We start from the raw sequence: 18,095 nt of genomic DNA, 5'->3' as shown, positions 1-18,095 counted from the left end.
CTAAGTAGCTGAGGCTGGCTTCGAACCTGTGCGATCCTCCTGTCTCAGCCTCCCAAGCGCGGGGATTACAAGCGTGCGCCACCATGCCTGGCTTTTATTTTATTTTTTATTTTTTGTATTACTGGGGATTGAACCCGGAGCCACTCTCTCTACCACTGAGCTGTGTCCCCTGTCATTTTTATTTCTAAGTTTGAGACAGAGGGTAACTAAGTTGCCCAGGCTGGTCTTGAACTTAGATCCTTTTATCTCCGTCCAGTAGCTGGGATTATAGGTGTGCGCCACTGTACCTGGCAATATGTGGGTCTTTGGGGGGATGAAGGCGGGCTGGGATGTTTCTTTAAAACACAGAACAAGCCGGGCGTGGTGGCGCACGCTTGTAATCCCCGCGCTTGGGAGGTGGAGACAGGAGGATCGCGCTGGTTCGGAGCCAGCCTTCCTGGCTTAAGAGACCCTGTTTCCACATAAAAAAGTTAAAAAATAGGTCTGGGAGTGTATCCCGGAGGTAGAAGGGCTTCCAGGAACCCCAGTACCACCAAAAAAAAAAAAAAAAAAAAAACACACACACAGAACAAGATTACCCTGACTTGCACTTAAAAAAATCCCCACAAAGCCGTGGATTATAAATGGAAGTATGTTGATTAAACAAAAGCCCAGTTTGGGGATTGGAAGTGTCCACCACACAAAAAACAGTGTCTCCAGCAAATGGCAATTGTGGAACCCAATTTTTTTTTAGTTTTTTTTTTTTTTTTGGTCAGTACTGGGGATTGAACCCAGGGTGTTCTACCCTCCAAGCTACACCCCCAGATCTGTTTTTTATTCTTTCTTTTTTATTTTTGTGGTACTGGGGATGGAACCCAGGGGGCATTTTACTCCAAACTATACTCCCAGCCCTATTTTTTTATTCTTTATTTTAAAGCAGGATCTCACTAAGTTGCAGAGGGCCTCACTAAGTAGCTGAGGCTGTCTGCGAACCATGATCCTCCTGTCTCAGCCTCCCAGGTACTGGGATTACAAGTGTGCACCATGATGCCAGGCCGGAGCCCAGTTTTTCTGTCTATTTTCCCTGCGTCTCAGAGATGGGAAGAGGAGGCCAGTGCCCTGAGTGGGAGGTCTGCCTCCCTGATCCTGAGGGACCAGGGCTGGACCCAGGAGACCAGAGACCTCTCCAGGGAGGGCTGTGCTTGCCCTGGGGGTCTCACTGTCATTTTCTCTCATTTTGGGGGGATGGTTACTAGGGATTGAACCCAGGGACATTCTACCTCTGAGCCATACTCCAGCCAAGGTTGGTCTCAAACCTCCTGTCTCAGCTTCCTACTAAGTAAGTACTGGGATTACTGGTATGCATTTCCATGCCCTACTTTTTCTTTCTTTTTCTTTCTTTCTTTCTTTTTTTTTTTTTTTATATGCCATACTGGGGATGGAGCTTAGGGGCATTCTACCTCTGAGCTATAACCCCAGCCCTAATTTTATTTTGAAACAGGGTCTCAGTGAGTTGTAGAGGGCCTCACTAAGTAGCTGAGGCTGTCCGCGAACCGTGATCCTCCTGTCTCAGCCTCCCAAGTACTGGGATTGCAGGTGTGCACCACCGCGCCCGGCTCTGCTACTCCTTCTCTGTTCTTTTCATTTGAGTCCAATCCGAGAGCAGCCACCACATAGCGAGGCCGTCCTTTTCCTCCGCAGGTATCGGGTGAACGTCAGGCCCAGATACGTCACTAGGTACAAGATGGTGACACAGTTGGAATGGAGATGCTGCCCCGGCTTTAGAGGAGCCGACTGCCAAGAGGGCCCCAAAGACCCCGCCAGGACCGCCCGCCCCACGCCCGGCCGGCCCCGGAGCAGCATGAAGAAAGCCACAGGTACCAGCTTCGAGCCTCGCTGGGCGCCGCCGGAGCTCCCAGCGCCACTCCACAGGGCGGGGCTGGCCATCCATGCACAAGGCTGGGCTGATGGACGCTGGGAGAAGAATTTATTTGCAGGAGCTACTGGCAGACAGACTTTTTTGCATGTACATATTTTTGTTAAAGTGAACTTGTGAGAGCCAGTGCCTTATACAACAGGGTATAAGATGGGTTCAGGTTAGTGTGGCCCGAGGGCTGCGATGTGAAGTCAAGTGCTTGTTTTACTTTAATCTGAGGACATATCTGGGTTGAGAAGGATTAAAATTGTTTTTCAAGGGCTGGGCGTGGTGGCGCACATTTGTAATCCCAGTACTTGGGAGGCTGAGACAGGAGGATCACAGGTTCATGGACAGCCTCAGCTACTCAGTGAGGCCCATTGCAACTCAGTGAGACCCTGTTTCAAAATAAAGAATAAAAAATAGGGCAGGGGGTGTAACTCGGAGGTAGAATGCCCCTGGGTTCCATCCCCAGTACTGAAAAAAAAAAAAGTTTTTAAACATAGGTAAATAGAATCATTCTATTCAGGGTGAGCTATTTGTAAAACTTTAGCCTCAAATTAGAATTTTTACTTCTAATTCACGTTGTTTTGAAGCGCAACATTAATAGAATTATTTTTGGGGGTGTGGGGAGTAGTACTGGAGATTGAACTCGGAGGCTTTCTACCCCAAGCTACACCATCGGCCCTTTTTATTTTTATTTTGAAACAGGGTCTCACTGAGTTGCTCAGGCTGGCCTTGAACCTGCGATCCTCCTGGCTTGCAATAGTTCTACAGTGACGGGCATGGCTGCAGTTCAGGAACGTGGGAATAATGTGTTCACGTGACGAAGTAGATAGTGAATATTCTTGGGGTAAAAGGGACCATGGGTTGTCTAATGTGCCGCGTACATCCTCAGCCCTGGAGGGAGCACCCCTCCTCTTCATAACTGAGGGGTTATGGTTCACAGAAGTGAACTAACTTGCTTGGGCCAGACCGCACATAGAGGTCTATTTAGCTCCCAAACCTCTTTTTCACTGGCCCTAGCACAGCCGTGACCTGCAGTTAGAGAGGGGCCTGCAAAAGGCTTAAGTGTTCTACGGGTACCTTGGGTGTTGACTTTGCAGAAACTGGCTAAGAGTAGCAGACGGAAATTCACGTCCAGCTCTTTCCTTTGTAACAGATACTGAACCAAGACACAGCTCAGAGCCCAAGGAGACTTTGTCCCCAACCCGTGCCTCAGAACCAAGCCGGCCAGTGGCTCCGAAACCGGGGCTTCAAGAACTTCAGGACAAGAAGATCCAGGTGCTGGAGGAGAAGGTTCTCCGACTCACAAGGACGGTTCTGGACCTCCAGTCCTCCTTAGCGGGAGTGAACGAAAACCTCAAACACGCCGTTCAGGACGATGCCGGCAAAGCGGGGTCGGGGCTCAGCCCAGCGCGTCCCCAGCCGGTGCCCAACAGCGAGGCTGCCGGGGACGCGGGACCCGCCCAGCGCCCCGGCCCGCTCGGCGGGAAGGAATCTGGCATGACGGCCATCAAGTCCGAATTGGCCCAAGTCAAAGACACCTTGAAGACCAAGAGCGAGCAGCTGGAGTTGCTGGACGGGAAGGTGAAGGGCTACGAGGGGCAGCTCCGACAGCTGCAGGAGGCCGCCCAGGGCCCCACAGTGACCATGACCACCGGCGAGCTCTACCAAGCCTACGTGGACAGCAGGATCGACGCCCTGCGGGACGAGCTCATGGAAGGGATGGACCGGAAGCTGGCCGACCTGAAGAACACGTGCGAGTACAAGCTGGTGGGCCTGCAGCAGCAGTGTGACGACTACGGGAGCAGCTACCTGGGCGTGATCGAGCTGATAGGGGAGAAGGAGGCCAGCCTGCGCAAAGACCTCAGCGACCTGCGAGCCCGGCTGCAGGACCCCGCGGCCCGGCCCCGCTGCTGCGAGGAGGGAGAGAAGAGTGGGGAGCTCGGCCAGCAGATCAGGGCGCTGGACCAGAAGATCGAGAGAGTCGCCGAGGCCACCAGGATGTTGAACGGGCGGCTGGACAACGAGTTCGACCGCCTCGTGGGCCCGGAGGCCGACGTGGACTTCGACGCCCGGTGGAACGAGCTGGACGCCAGGATCAACGTGACGGAGAAGAACGCCGAGGAGCACTGCTTTTACATCGAGGAAACCCTCCGTGGGGCCATTCACGGGGAGGTCAGCGGCTTGCGGGACCTTCTGGATGAGAAGCTGCACTCGCTGGAGGACCGGCTGGGCAGCGTCCTCCTCCACGCCGCCAACAGCACCGACGCCGAGTTCGCCCCTCCGGGGTCAGCCGAGCCCGGGCTGCCCGGGGCGGGGAATGAGCAGGTGTTCCTGGAGCTGGACCACCTGAAGGACAGGGTGCAAGTGGTGGAGGATGCGTGCCTGCACACGCCCCGCGGGGGGCCGGGGGCAGCAGACCACACACCGGGGGACCCCCCGAGCCTTCTGAAGTGGCTCAACGAGACGGTGCACAGGAAGTTCCAAGAAGCCCAGCGGAGCATCCAGAAGCTCCAAGGGGATCTCGGTTTTCTTTATTCTCAGCTTAACCATACGGAGAAGGATGTGACTCATCTGCAGGAGGAAATGGGCGATTGCAGGGAGGGGATAAACACCGGTGCGGGCGGGTCTGCCCCTGCGGGTGAGCAGGAGGGGCCCCCAGGGACCCCGAAGCCCCCCCAGCCCCTCGGGGCTCCATGCTGCGGGCAGCTGGAAGACCAGCTGCGGAGGCTCCAGAGCCAGGTCCTGCCTGAACTGGACGCCTGGCGGGAAGGCGCGCAGGGGCTGCGGAGGGCCGAGGACAGGGTGGCTCGCCTGGAGAAGACCTGCGGCCAGCTGGACTCGGTGTCGGGGAGCCTGCAGAGGCTGAGGGACGGGCTCAGCAAGCACGTGAGCGGCCTGTGGACCTGCGTCCGGCAGCTGAACGGCACGCTCGGGGCGCACTCCCGGGACATTTCCGGCCTGAAGAGTGCCGTCCAGCAGTTCTACAGCCACGTCTTCCAAATTTCCACGGACCTGCAAGAGCTCACCAGGTTTCAGCCATCAGCAAGTAAGTCCACCCGGCAGCACCGCGCTCTTGTCTTGTCTCCGCAGCATGCCACACCTGTTTGCCTGAGTTCTTGGGGGGGGTGGGCGGACTTCACGGCAGCAGGGCTACCCCAGGGTGGTTCTTAGCTTAGTGCCAGTTTGGGAATCGTTTGGTGCTCGGTAGCGATGAGGTCAGTGCCGACATGGACAGTGTGTGTTTAGAAACTTTAGAAGCCGGGCGTGGTGGCGCACGCTTGTAATCCCAGCATTTGGGAGGCTGAGACAGGGGGATCGCGGTTCGCGGACAGACTCAGCTACTTAGTGAGGTTCTTTGCGACTCAGTGAGAGAGACCCTGTTTCAAAATAAAGAATAAAAAAAATAGGGCTGGGGGTGTAGCTCAAAGGTAGAATGCTCCTGGGTTCTACCCCAGTACTAAAAAAAAAAAGTAGAAAAAAAAAAAAGAAACTTTACAAGCATGTGCCACCACGCCCAGCCCCATGATAGTTTTGAGCAATATATTCCATAGAGTTAATTTACTTGCAAGTTGGATTAAATACATAATTTCCAAAGGACAGAATGTCTCTTATATCTGAGGATTCTATTTTTCACTTTAAAAAAGTTTAAATTATCCAGGTATGATGGCGATGCCTGCAATCTTACATACTCAGGAGGTTGAGGCAGGATTTTGCAGCATAGAGGTCAGCCTGGGAAACTTGGCAAAACCTGCTTTCCAAAATAAATAAATAAATAAATAAAAAGCCAGGCATGGTGGTGCATACCTGTAATCCCATTACCTGGGAGGCTGAGACAGGAGGATCACAGATTCAAGGACAGCCTCAGAAAGTAGTAAGACTCTCAACCTAACCTAACCAGATCCTGTTTCAAAAATAAAAATAAGCTGGGCGTGGTGGGGCACACTTGCAATCCCAGCACTTGGGAGGCTGAGACAAGAGGATCGCACGGGTTCAAAGCCAGCCTCAGCTACTTAGTGAGGCTCTCGGCAACTTAGTGAGACCCTGTTTCCAAATAAAGTATAAAATAGGTCTGAGAGTATAGCCCGGAGGTAGAAAAGCCCCTGGGTTCCACCCCCAGTATCACAAATAAAATAGATAAAATAAAATAGGGCTGGGGGTATAGCTTGGAGGTAGAATGCACATGGGTTCCATCCCCAGTGCCACCAAAATAAATAAATAAATAAATAAATAAATAAATAAATAAGGCTGGAGGTGTATGCCCCTGAGTACACACACACACACACACACACACACACACACACACACACACGTCTCAGTAGTGAGCTATCACTATCCTTGTGTGCATGTTACTGGAAATTGAACCCAGGGACATTCTCCCTCTGAGCCACACCCTCAGCCCTTTTTTTATTTTTGTTTTTTGTTTGGAAAAAGGATCTTGCTAGATTGCTGAGAGTCTGACTAGTTGCTGAGGCTAGCCTCCAAACTGTGATCTCCTGTCTCGGCCTCCTTTGCCCTAGGATCACAGGTGTGTGTTGCCACGCTTGGCTAAGCTAGCCTTTTCTAATTGGAGGAAGGAGTGAGAGGGAAGGAGAAGGGAAGTCATTTTTATTTTATTTTTCGGTACTGGAGATGGAACTCAGGGGCATTCTACCTCCGAGCTACACCCCAGCCCTATTTTGTATTCTTTATTTTGAAATAGGGTCTCATGCCGGGCGTGGTGGCACACGCTTGTAATCCCCACGCTTGGGAGGCAGAGACAGGAGGATCGCGCAGGTTCGAAGCCAGCCGCGCGCGCTGGCTTAGGAGACCCTGTTTCCAAATAAAAAAATGTAAAAATAGGTCTGGGAGTGTAGCCCGAAGGTAGAAGGGCTTCCGGGAACCCCAGTACCACCAAAAAAAAAAAAAAAAAAAAAAAGAAATAGGATCTCACTGGGTTGCAAAGGCCTCACTAAGTAGCTGAGGCTATCCTTGAACCTCTATCGTCCTGTCTCAGTCTCCCGAATGCTGGGATGACAGTATTCAGGAGGTGTGCACCACCATGCCCGGCTGGGGAGGTCACATTTATTGAGCACCTCGTGTGTACCGCGCTGGGCTAGTCCCTCCGGGTCAACCTCCCCAGTCCCACTCTAGAGGGAAAAGTGTGCCTGGCGGAGCTGGGATCAGAACCCGGAGCGGCAGGGCCCTTTCGTCTCCGGCAGTTGAGTGCAGACTTCTGTGATGCGTGGGGACTCGTGGCGGCCAGCAGTGCGCCCCAGAAACCGTCCCGACTCCCTCGCCGGTGCCTCCTCTCCAGTCCTCCCTGCGGGCCTGGCCCGTGCCCTGACCGCTCAGGAGCAGGCTCACAGGTCCCAGCAGGAGCCAGGTCCTGTCCCCTCGCCCATGTCTCCGGGGTCAGGCGGGAGAGGCCATGGTGCCGACCCCAGAGCACAGCGCCTGCTTTGCCAGGGGCTGCAGGGCCTGTGGCTGCCAGTCGCCGCCCCTCACCCGGGGCCGGGCGCCCCCATCCCTGGAATGTTGGGCAGAGGCCTCAGGGCTGTGTGTTCATAGACGGATTGTCCCCGGAGTGACAGCGCGGCTGGACGGCTCTCGAGTGACACTGAGCCAGATATTTCCAGTTGGTTGCAGCGCCCGCCACCGTGGGAAGAGGCCTTCGCTCTGTGATTCTGTCGGGCCGAGAAGCTGGAGGCGGGCGCCTTTGGAGAGAATGCGGCTTCCAAAACAGCCCTGCGGGCTGGGCCCCTCAGGGTGGACGTGGACTGCGTGGGCTTTGAGAATGCGTGACTGGGAAGAGCCAGAAAAAACAAGCAGAGCCTGGTGCAGCCCTGTAGAGCGCCAGGCCTCACAGACCTGCAGCCTGGGTATCAAAGCCCCACACGGGCCGGGGGACCAGGCATGGTGGCTCACACCTGCAGGCCCAGCACGCGAGAGACTTCAGCTCACAGGTTCGAGGACAGCCGCTTAGCGAGAACCTGTTTAAAAAAAAAAAAAAATTAAGCCGGGTGTGGTGGTGCTTGTAAATTCAGTCCTTAGGAGGCTGAGACAGGAGGATCACACAGGTTCAGGACCAGCCTCAGCTACTTAGTGAGGCCCTCAGCAACTTGACAAGACCCTGTTTTATTTTATTTATTTTTAATTTATTTTTAATTTTGGTGGTACTTGGGGTGGAACCCAGAGACTTTCTACCTCCAGGCTATACTCCCAGACTTATTTTCTATTTTATTTGGAAACAGGGTCTCACTAAGTTGCTGAGAGCCTCACTAAACAGCTGAGGCTGGCTTTGAACCTGTGCGATCCTCCTGTCTCAGCCTCCCAAGCGCGGGGATTACAAGCGTGTGCCACCATGCCTGGCAAGACCCTATTTTAAAATAAAAATAAAGAGCTGGGTGTGCTGGCACATGCTTGTCATTGTGACCAGCTTCAGCAACTTAGACCTTGTTTCAAAATAAAAGAATAAAAAAGGGCTGGAGGGGAGGCAAGCATGGTGCACTCTTGTAATCCCAGCATTCAGGAGGTGGAGATAGTGGACAGCCTCAGCTACTTAGTGAGGCCCTTTGCAACTCAGTGAGACCCTGTTTCAAAAATCAAAAGACTAAAAAATAGGGCTGGGCATGTAGCTCGGAGGTACAGTGCCCCTGGGTTCCATTCCCAGTACCACAGTAACACACACACACACACACACACAGGCTGGGGGTATTCAGATGTTGAATACTCCTGGGTTTCATCCCCAGCACCACAATAAATAGATAGATCAATCGATCGATCAGTCTGGGGTATAACTCAGAGGCAGAATCCCCGAGTTCAATCCCTATACCTTAAAAAAAAAAAAGCAAAGAAAAGCCAGACGTGGTGGCACATGCTTGTTATCCCAGCATTCGGGAGGCTGAGACAGGAGGATGGCAGTTCATGGCCAGCCTCAGCTACTTAGTGAGGCTCTTTGCAACTCAGTGAGATCCTGTTTCAAAATAAAGACTAAAAAATAGGGCTGGCGGTGGGGGCGTAGCTCGGAGGTAGAATGCCCCTGGGTTCCATTCCCAGTACCTCAAGAAAAGAAAAGAAAAGAGAAGTGTGCTGCGGCAGGATCCATTATTTATTGCTGCGTGACCATCTAAATCTTGGCTTCACACAGAGATGTGTCGTTTTCTCTGACTGTAGGTTTGGAGGCGCAGGCAGGGGGCTGGGTTGGGCGGTGGTTCTGCTCCCTGCTGGATCAGCTCGAGCCCCTGCTTGGCTGCGATTGGCTGGCTGGGAGGCCCCGCCCACTCATTGGCCAGTCTGATGCAGCGGGGCTCCGCATGTGGCTACTTGGGCTTCCTCCTAGCATGGCGTCAGGAGTCGGCCTTATTTCAGGTCTCTGAAATAAGGGGGTCAGGTCAGCTCAGCTCTTGAAGGGTGTCCAGAGGCCAAGGTTTCGGGAGGGAGGGGTGATGGCGGTCATTATGACTGCCACGGTGGGCACCGTTCCAGAGGCCAGGATATTGCCCCAAACCACACTGCAGGGCCAGGGACAACAGCTCTGTCCCTGATTGATCACAGATCGCTGAGGTTGGAGTTGGCTCAAGAGGCTTTTGAATTCCTCTCCTGGGTGCGGGAGCTCTTCCCTGGGGTACTAAGGGGATGCTGGAAATCATTCCCAAATATTTCACTGCTGTGTGGGGAGAAGACCGTGGCTTTCACTGGGGCCTCTGAAGGTACCAAACCCCCAAGGATGAAGAGCCGCCAGGCTAGATCATCGCCACGTCGACTCTTTCAAGATGTCCCCGGGCCGGGGCCTGGTTCTGGCAGCTCAGCCCCGCTGGATCTCACCCTCTGGGGGGAGAGAGACAAGGTACAGCCACACAAATAAAGATTTGACTTCAGCCGGGTGTCGTGGCGCACGTCTGTAATCCCAGTACTTGGGAGGCTGAGAAAGGAGGATCACAGGTTGGAGCCAGCCTCAGCAAGTTAGTGAGGCCCTGTTTCAAAAAAAAGGGGGCAGGGTCTGACTGCAGGCAGCGAGGCCAAGTGAGCAGTGGCGGAGGCAGGGTCTGTTCTGGATGCGTACTCTGGAGTTTGCTTCATGGAGATGACCTCGAGTCGGGGGAACAAGTTCTGAAGAGACCCCGGTGAGGAAGGGGTGCGGGCGGAGCCAGGCGCCACGGCGCCTGCTGTAATCCCAACTCCGGAGGCTGAGGCAGGAGGAGGGCAAGTTTGAGGCCAGCCTGGGCAACTTAGTGAGACCTTGTCTCAAAATAAGAAAAAACAAAAGGGCGGCTGTAGCTCAGTGGCGGAGCGCCTCTGGGTTAATCCCTGGGAGCTTTTCACAAAGCAAAAGGCCTAGAAACCTCCTCGCAGCACCCACGACCTTCGCGTGCAAAGCTTTGCTGACGGAGGTCGTCCCTTTTGCAGAAATCAGGCAGCAAAGGAAGAGGCCTCAGGCCGTCCGCGGAGCCCGTGGCCTCGGGTGGCTGTGCCACGCGCCCCCGGTGCAGGGCGTGCCCGGGCACCCGGTGTCTCCCGGGCTCGTGAAGGGCGTGCCCCTCGGTGCCTGGGATGCCGGAGGGCCGACGTGGCCCTGCTGAGTCTCGGCTGGCCGCCACGTTTGGAGGAAAGGCTGGTAGAGGCAGGCTGCGGGCCAGGGAGTTTGACACACTTCCCCCAGGGACAGCCCCGCCCCGGCGCTGTGCAGGGCGGCGGCTCAACTTCCCGGGGACCCCGGCCCGGCTTCCCTTTCCTTCCGTCCTGACCACGTTTCCAGGCAGTTCTTCCTCTTACTTGAGTTCTTTTTATTGCATTTCTTTTCGGGGTAGTAGAGACTTAAGACTCCTATTTTTTATTTTGTGTGACTGGGGATGGAACCCAGGGGCATTTTACCTCCGAGCTATATCTCTAGTCCTATTTTTTATTCTTTATTTTGAAACAGGGCCTCACTAAGTAGCCGAGGCTGGCTGCAGTCTGTGATCCTGTCTCTCTCAAGTACCGGGATGACAAGCGTGCGCCACCACGCCTGGCTTAAGAACCCTATTTTTATCAAGTTGCCTAAGTTAAGCTGTAGGAGTGGAAAAGTGCAGACAGTCAAAATGACCATCGGACCGTGAAGTCTGGCTGGGCCGAGTGGCAGCCGCCAGCCTGGAGAGGCCGTGGCCGGAGCTCGCAGTGGGCTGGGCCCGGGGCTGGGCTCGGGGCCTTCCAGATACGGGAGGTTTTAGACCCCGCGGAGGCTGCGGGAGCTGCGTCGTGCCGCCTCCTGCAGGCCGGAAAGCCCACACGCTGTGCCCGGGCATTTCGTGGAAGGCCCCGGCTGGGTGAGCAGCCGCCGTGCATCTGAGTGTGTGGCGGGTGTTCTAGACTCAGGCATCCTCACGGCGGCGTGCAGAGCCCCTGGGGGTCCTTACGATGAGCGTCTCCTGGCTCATAGCAGGGCTGAGGGGAGCCCCAGGAATTTGTAATCAAATTTGTAATGAAAATAAAGCTGTAAGCCAGGTGTGGTGGCGCATGCTTGTAATCCCAGTACTTGGGAGGCTGGGACAGGAGGATGGGAGGTCTGAGGCCAGCCTCGGCAACTTAGACCCTGCTTCCAACAAAATAAAACGATTAAGTACTGGAGGCACAACACCCCTGTCCAGTCCTATATTTATTTATGAATATATGTATATATGGGTTCATATAAATATCCCAAACAAAACAAAAGACCCACACTCCAACTGTGTCTGAAAGTGGAAGGAAGGCCCCTCAGGCAGCAGGCGGGACCCGAGCCAGGGCAAGGGTGCCCAGAAACGAGGGCAAGGGAGAGAGGACAGAAGATAGCTCTGACCCCGCACTCTGACTCTGCTCTGTTCCAGTATTTTTTTTTATTATTTTGATTTTTTATTTTTATGGGGTGCTGGTCGTCTCTCTTCCTGTGGCTTATCCATATCCATTTATTTTTTATTTTTTGGTGGTACTGGGGGTGGAACCCAGGGGCTTTCTACCTCCGGGCTATACTCCCAGCCCTATTTTATATTTATTTGGAAACAGGGTCTCACTAAGTTGCCGAGAGCCTCACTCAGTAGCTGAGGCTGGCTTCGAACCCGCGCGATCCTCCCGTCTCAGCCTCCCCAGCGCGGGGATCACAAGCGTGCACCACCACGCCCGGCTTCCCATATAAATTTTAGAATCAGTCGTTCATGGTGGTGCACACCTGTAATTCCACCACTTGGGAGGCTGAGACAGGAGGCCAGCCTCAGCAGTTTAGCAAGGCCCTTAGAACTTAGTAAGACTCTTAAAAAAAAAAGCCGGGCGTGGTGGCGCACGCTTGTAATCCCAGCACTCGGGAGGCTGAGACAGGAGGCTCGCGGTTCACAGACGCCGCAGCTACGTAGTGAGGCCCTCTGCAAAAGTCGGTGAGACCCTGTTTCAAAATAAAGAATAAAAAGCAGGGCTAGGCGTGTAGCTGTTTCATCCCCAGTACCGCAAAAATAAATAAAATAAAGAAGCCCCTCAGCGCAGCTGCAGCCCCTCCAGCCCAGAGCCCCCTTCTCTGGACGGCGGACGAGCAGGTGGCGGCTCTGTGCTTTCCTGTCATCTGCGTCTCCTCCCCACCACCCAGCGTGCCCCGCTCAGCCTTTTGGTGGACTTCCCCCCCCCCTCTCTGCTTCATGTCTGATCAGCGTCTTTAAGCTCCAACAGTTTCTGTGTCTGATCGGCGGTGCACCCTCCGATGCCTGGGAGGTCGGGTCGGGTTCTGCCTCCAGCGCTGACTCTGCTCCACGTTTGGGGCGTTTGCGGTCAGCAGGGGGCACCGCGTGGACTGCGTTCTGGCCAGCTGCAGGAGGATGCGGCAGGGCTTAGCTTGTTATGAGGGTAAGATTGAGAAATGGGCTGCTGAGGCTGGCCTCAGACCTGCCATCCTCCTGTCCCAGCCTCCCAAGTACAGGCGTGTGCCACCACACCCCGCAAGGCTGATAAACTGGGAGGTTCTGGTGGATTCCCACAGCCAGGCCTCCGACACACATCCTCACAACGAAGGCAGCCTTTCCCCGCCCCTTGTTCTGTGACTGGACGCCAGGGGGGCCAGCGCCGCCATCGCTGGGCTGGGAGCTGGTCCCTGGCCCGGGAGGGGCCCAGGGAGGCCGTGAGCTCAGCTCGAAGGCACGCGTCCTTAGCTCGCCAACCTGTGGTTTATTGGGGATTTTCCGAGGAAAGCCCTGTTTTAGTGGTTGGAATTGGCTTTTGGAAAGAGCTTTAAGGAGAAAGAGTTTCATACCTGGGGCGGCGGGTCCCTCTGCGGGAGGCCGGGCCCTGCCCCGCCGCCCGTGGCCACCTGTCTGCGGCTGGGCTGGGAGCCCGGGCAGCGCGTCTGCTCCTCACCGCGCTCCGCGGGCATCAACCCCCCAGGGAGCCGCCCTGGCGCTCACCAAGAACTCAGTTCAGCTGGCTGGTCTTTAAATTGGAAACATGTGTTCAGAAAGCGGGCGTTCGCTTCCAGGACGGGCAGCGAGCCGCCCGGCCCCGGCTGGACTTGGTAGTGAGCGCTGGTGTCGGAGCACCCCGTGACGCTGGGGAGGCCCAGGCTGGGGCCACGATCTGGATCAAATGCAGTTTTCTTTGCTTTTTTGAGTCCTGTGGGTTGAACTCAGGGTCATTCCACCTCCAAGTTATACCCCCAGATCTATTTTATTTTTTATTTTGAAACAGCCTCAATCAGTTGCTCTGGGCCTCACTCAGTTGCTGAGGCTGGCCTCGAACCCGTGATCCTCCTGCCTCAGCCTCCCCAGCACAGAGCGCACCCGCACGCCTGGCGGCTTTCCCGTCTTTGCTGTGTGTGGCTACGCGCCTCGTGCCCATTCTCGGAGCCTTTGGCTCTGTGCGGATCGAGTCCCAGGAGAGCAGTCGCGGGGTTCAGGCCCAACCCGTCTTAGATCATTCTTTGCCTTCTACTTAGCGTGACGATAGCCTCGGTGTTGAGAGAGCCAGGGATATAAAAAGGGCTGCCGCTGCCCTGCGGGCACGTGTGTGCCGCGCCTGCCCCGGAGGACCCCAAATGGCAGCCGGTCCCCGCAAACCCGGTGCCCCGTCCATTCACCAAGCACTGACTGCCCAGTGCCCCGGGGAAGAAGGATGATTCTGCCATGGACCCGCCGTCCAGCCAGGGGAGAAACATACGCAAACATGAAGAGCCCCGGGGGGCCCGGCTGCTTCGGGTTCAGAAGCAAGTTCTCGCAGGCCCTGCCGGGAAGAGGAGGACGGGAGGGCTTCTGGAGGAGGTGGATTCGAACTGAGGCTTCAGGGATGGGTGTGGGAAGAGGCTGTTTTAGGGGGGCATGTATCCCCAAAACAAAGGCACAGAGCCCCTCCTTCAGGGAGGCCACTGACCACGGCTGAGGAATAAAGAATAAAAAATAGGGCTGGGGGTGCACTGCAAAAGCGGTACTGGGGATGGAGCTCAGGGGCATTCTATCTCCTAGCTACACCCCCAGCCCTATTTTTAATTTTTTATTTTTGAAACCGGGTCTCAGTTGCAAAGGGCCTCACTAAGTAGCTGAGGCTGCCTGTGAGCCATGATCCTCCTGTCTCAGCCTCCCAAATGCTGAGATTACAAGTGTGGCCCACCACACCCAGCAATAAGTGTTATTTTAATAAATAGTTTATTTTATAAAGGGCCTGGTTATTTATTTATTTATTTTTGTGGTACTGGGGGTGAACCCAGGGGCTTTTCTACCTCCAGGCTCTACTCCTAGACCTATTTTATATTTTATTTGGAAACAGGGTCTCACTAAGTTGCTGAGAGCCTAAGTAGCGGAGGCTGGCTTCGAACCCATGAAATCCTCCTGTCTCAGCCTCCCAAGCGCTGGGATTACAAGCGTGCGCCACCACGCCCGGCTTTACTTTTCTTTCATTATTATTATTATTGTTATTTTTGTGATACTGGGATGGAACCCAGGGGTATTCTACCTCCGAGCTACACCCCCAGCCCTATTTTTTATTCTTTATTTTCAAACAGGGTCTCGCTGAGTTGCAGAGGGCCTAAGTAGTAGCTGAGGCTGTCTGTGAACCGCGATCCTCCTGTCTCAGCCTCCTGAAGGCTGGGATTGCAAGCGCGGGTCACCCCTGCGGGGGGCCTGGTTATTTTTAGATGGTGCTCAGGAAGGGCTTCCTGGAGGCCAGTTCCAGGAAGGTCCTGGGAAGGGGAACGGGTGGCACTTTCTAGCCGAGTGAGTCACGGTGGCCATCTATCTCAAAGAGGCAGAGAATGCCGAGGGGAAGCTCCGCTCGCAGAGTGGCAGGCTCCCCCGCTGGACCCAGACAGGCGCGATGCCCGCGGGCCTCTGAGGTGCACGCCTGCTGCAGCCTGACCCCCTGCGCCGGCCTGGTCACCGGCTGGGGCGGCCGTGGCCCGACGCGTGGAGGTTGCGTGGCCCAGATGTTCAGATGCGCGAACTCCAGCAGTCAGCTTAACACGAGCTTGTTTTAGAGCGTCGCCGGACGTGGTCCTGTTCAGTGACTGCGGACGCATCCGTGCACGCGCTGGGCTGCTGTGCTGCAGGCCGTGGGCATCTGCGCGGCAGAGGCTGAAATCCTCCTGGCCTGGGCCCAGCTCCCGGCTGCCCGGGGGCTCGAGTATGGCTGGACCGTGGCTGCTTCAAGCTGCGGTGCAGTGCCCCAGCCGGGTGGGTGCCCCTGGGCCCCAGACAGCACACGAGCTCCCTTGACAGCCTCAGAGGGACCTGTGACCAGCTGTAGCCTTGCTGACTCTAACCCTGTGGGCTTTTTACCTTCCAGCGGAGCCCTCGGAAGCACCCCAGCCCCCAGCCCAGAAGGCCCCGCAGGTGCCCACCACGCCCTCCACCGAGGAGGCCCCCACCGAGCCTCCCCAGCCCACCTCCCGGCTACCAGAGGACCCTGTGCGACGGCCACACGAGGGCCAGCGGCCAGTGCTGCCCCAGAAACCCTCGAAGCTGTGGCCCCCAGAAGAGCCACTGCCCCCGCCACTGCTGCCTGGCTGGACGGGGCTGCCCTTCCTGCCTGGGTCCAACGGGGTCATCATGGAGACGGGAGAGGCCGGGCCTCCAGGGAGGATGGGCGTGTCTGGGAGAGGCCTGCCCCGGGGGGTAGACGGCCAGACTGGGCAGGGGGCCATCCCCAGCGCTGAAGGCTACGCAGGAGCACCAGGTACCCGCGGCGGGCAGGGTTCATGGGGCAGGGTAGACTGCCTGAGCCTGGGGTGGGGCGCTGTAGGGTCTGTGGGCCTAGGGTCTCACCGCTGGGACCCAAGTTTAGAAAAGTAGCTTCCGAGGGTGCTAAGGAGCAACTTATGCTTCCCTTCCTCTGTCTCTGTCTCTTTCTCTCTTGTAAACATACACATGAAGGCTGGGGCTCCTCAAGGACAACAAAGAAAATCATATGTAGAAATGCAGTGGCCTCGAAGGTCCAAATTCCTGTGCCCTCCTCGTGGGTACCTCCTGGGCTTCCCAGCAGGAAGGGTCTTGGGAGGCAGAAGGTGGCCAGACAGGAGGCCCCGCAGCGAGTGTCCCAAGACTCAGCCCCCGGGACGCCAGGCGAGGATGTGACAGAGACGCACCTGGCTGGGTGCGGGGCAGGGGGCGCTCCAGCTGGGCTGTGTCCGCGCCATCGCTGTGCTGGCGACCATGGTGCCAGTGGAGTCAGAGAAAAGACCGGAGGGAGAAGAGGGAGCCAGCCTCCATCTCCTGGAGCCCTCCCCAGTACCAGGAGCAGATAGCCACCCTGTTTTACAGACGGGGAAACTGAGACCATAGCCTGCAAACAGGTGACCTTGCTGGGGTGGGGTCATGGGGCTTCTCCAGGGGGCGTGGCCCCGTCAGGGCTGGGGGTCCCTCCCAGCAGCAGCCAGGCACCCATGACCCGTGAGGCTGGCATGAGGGACACTGTTCCTGCCTCCTCAGTCTCCCGAGCCGCAGCAGCCACAGCTGCCCCGTCCCCTGTCCCACCACCGATGCTTATTTGCTCACTTGTCAGTTGCCGCAGGTATCGGCCCCGCTCTCCCTGTCCACAAACGCTTCCTTGGGTCCAGCTGCAGGCCGTTTGTGACTGTCTCTGTAAACATCCTCACTGCTGTAATCCAAAAGACTCGACCACACAACTTAGGGGAAGATTGATTTGCTCAGTGTCTTGGAGATTTCAGGTGCATTCCGTGTTAGGCCAGGCTGTAGAGCCAGGGCATGGCGGTGGAGGCAGAGAGAGGGAGGCCTGGGCTCTGCTCCTCATTTACTTCTCAAAGGCTGGCAGCAGAGAGTGCCAGCAGGCCGGGGATTCAAAGACACAAGCCATCTCCATACCCCGAGCCCCTTCTCCAGCTACGACCCCCGCCTAAATTACCACCTGGGCCACCAAACCCATCACAATAGGTATCTGCTGATGAGACTGTGACCCTCATGGCTTAACTGTATCAACCTCGAGCTCTTCAGGGACATTCTATACCTGACCTCAGCATGGACAGACACTGCCCCAGGGGGTGAATGCGAGTTGGCACTGGCGAGCCTGGCTCAGGCTGTGGCAGCCCCTGGCCTGGCTCTGCCCCAGCACCCGAGCTTTCTTTGTATTCCTGTGGCCACTGGTCCTTGACGGTGCCCTCTAGGCTGCCCAGGGATAGCGGGCTGGCGAGGGGGCAAGACAGGAAGCAGGAAAGCACACGCCCTTCCATTTCTGGGAAGGTGACTCTCGGTGTCCTCGCTATTTCTTTGGTAATGGGGACTTGGGCCTGTCCAGAGAGGGCGGAGGGGGCCCCGGGGAAGGGGCGGCCTCGGATCTTGACTCTGCATTGCCTTGTTTTTCAGGATACCCCAGGCCGCCTCCTGTAGCCTCTCCAGGTATGTCTGCCTGGAGAGCAGGGGAGTACGGTTCTCCCGGGTGGCTTCCTCCCTGCTCGTGCGCCCTGCTACAGGCTGTGGAACGAGTGTGTTGTGGGGCCCGTCCTGTGTGTGTGGACTGGGCCCTCCAGAGAGGCTGCGGCAGCCCAGGCTCAGGCCTTCCCTCTGACACCATCCCAGCTCGGCTCCCAGGGCGACCACTGGGTGGGCCTGCGCCCTGGGTAGTCCCGAGGAGCTTCCTGTGGGTCTGGGCTCCACTGGCTCTTCAGGAAAGCAGCCTCTCCGAGTGGCCTGCACATCCAGCGCCTGCCCGGCCCCCCACCCCGGCGTGCCAGCAGTTTGTCACACGCATGTACAACCTCGGTCTTCCTCACATGTGCACACACACA

At 56.3% G+C, this 18,095-nt stretch overlaps 1 protein-coding gene across 1 annotated transcript in view; it reads left to right on the top strand.

Moving 5' to 3' along the window:
• Positions 1-18,095, top strand: part of EMILIN2 (elastin microfibril interfacer 2) — a gene marked incomplete at both ends in the record, with an annotated part of 45,006 nt that overhangs the window by 25,680 nt on the left and 1,231 nt on the right. Inside the window, 4 exons of the mRNA XM_080714419.1 lie at positions 1,681-1,856; positions 3,057-4,949; positions 15,641-16,030; positions 17,674-17,706. Of these exons, the coding sequence (XP_080570545.1) occupies positions 1,681-1,856; positions 3,057-4,949; positions 15,641-16,030; positions 17,674-17,706 (2,492 nt within the window). The remainder of the gene's footprint in view (positions 1-1,680; positions 1,857-3,056; positions 4,950-15,640; positions 16,031-17,673; positions 17,707-18,095) is intronic.

Source organism: Muscardinus avellanarius (genome assembly GCF_963383645.1).
Source record: "Muscardinus avellanarius genome assembly, chromosome: 17".
Classification (NCBI taxonomy): Eukaryota; Metazoa; Chordata; class Mammalia; order Rodentia; family Gliridae; genus Muscardinus; species Muscardinus avellanarius.
The sequence above is the reverse complement of the archived record's forward strand: the minus strand, read 5'-3'. Positions and strand labels throughout refer to the sequence as shown.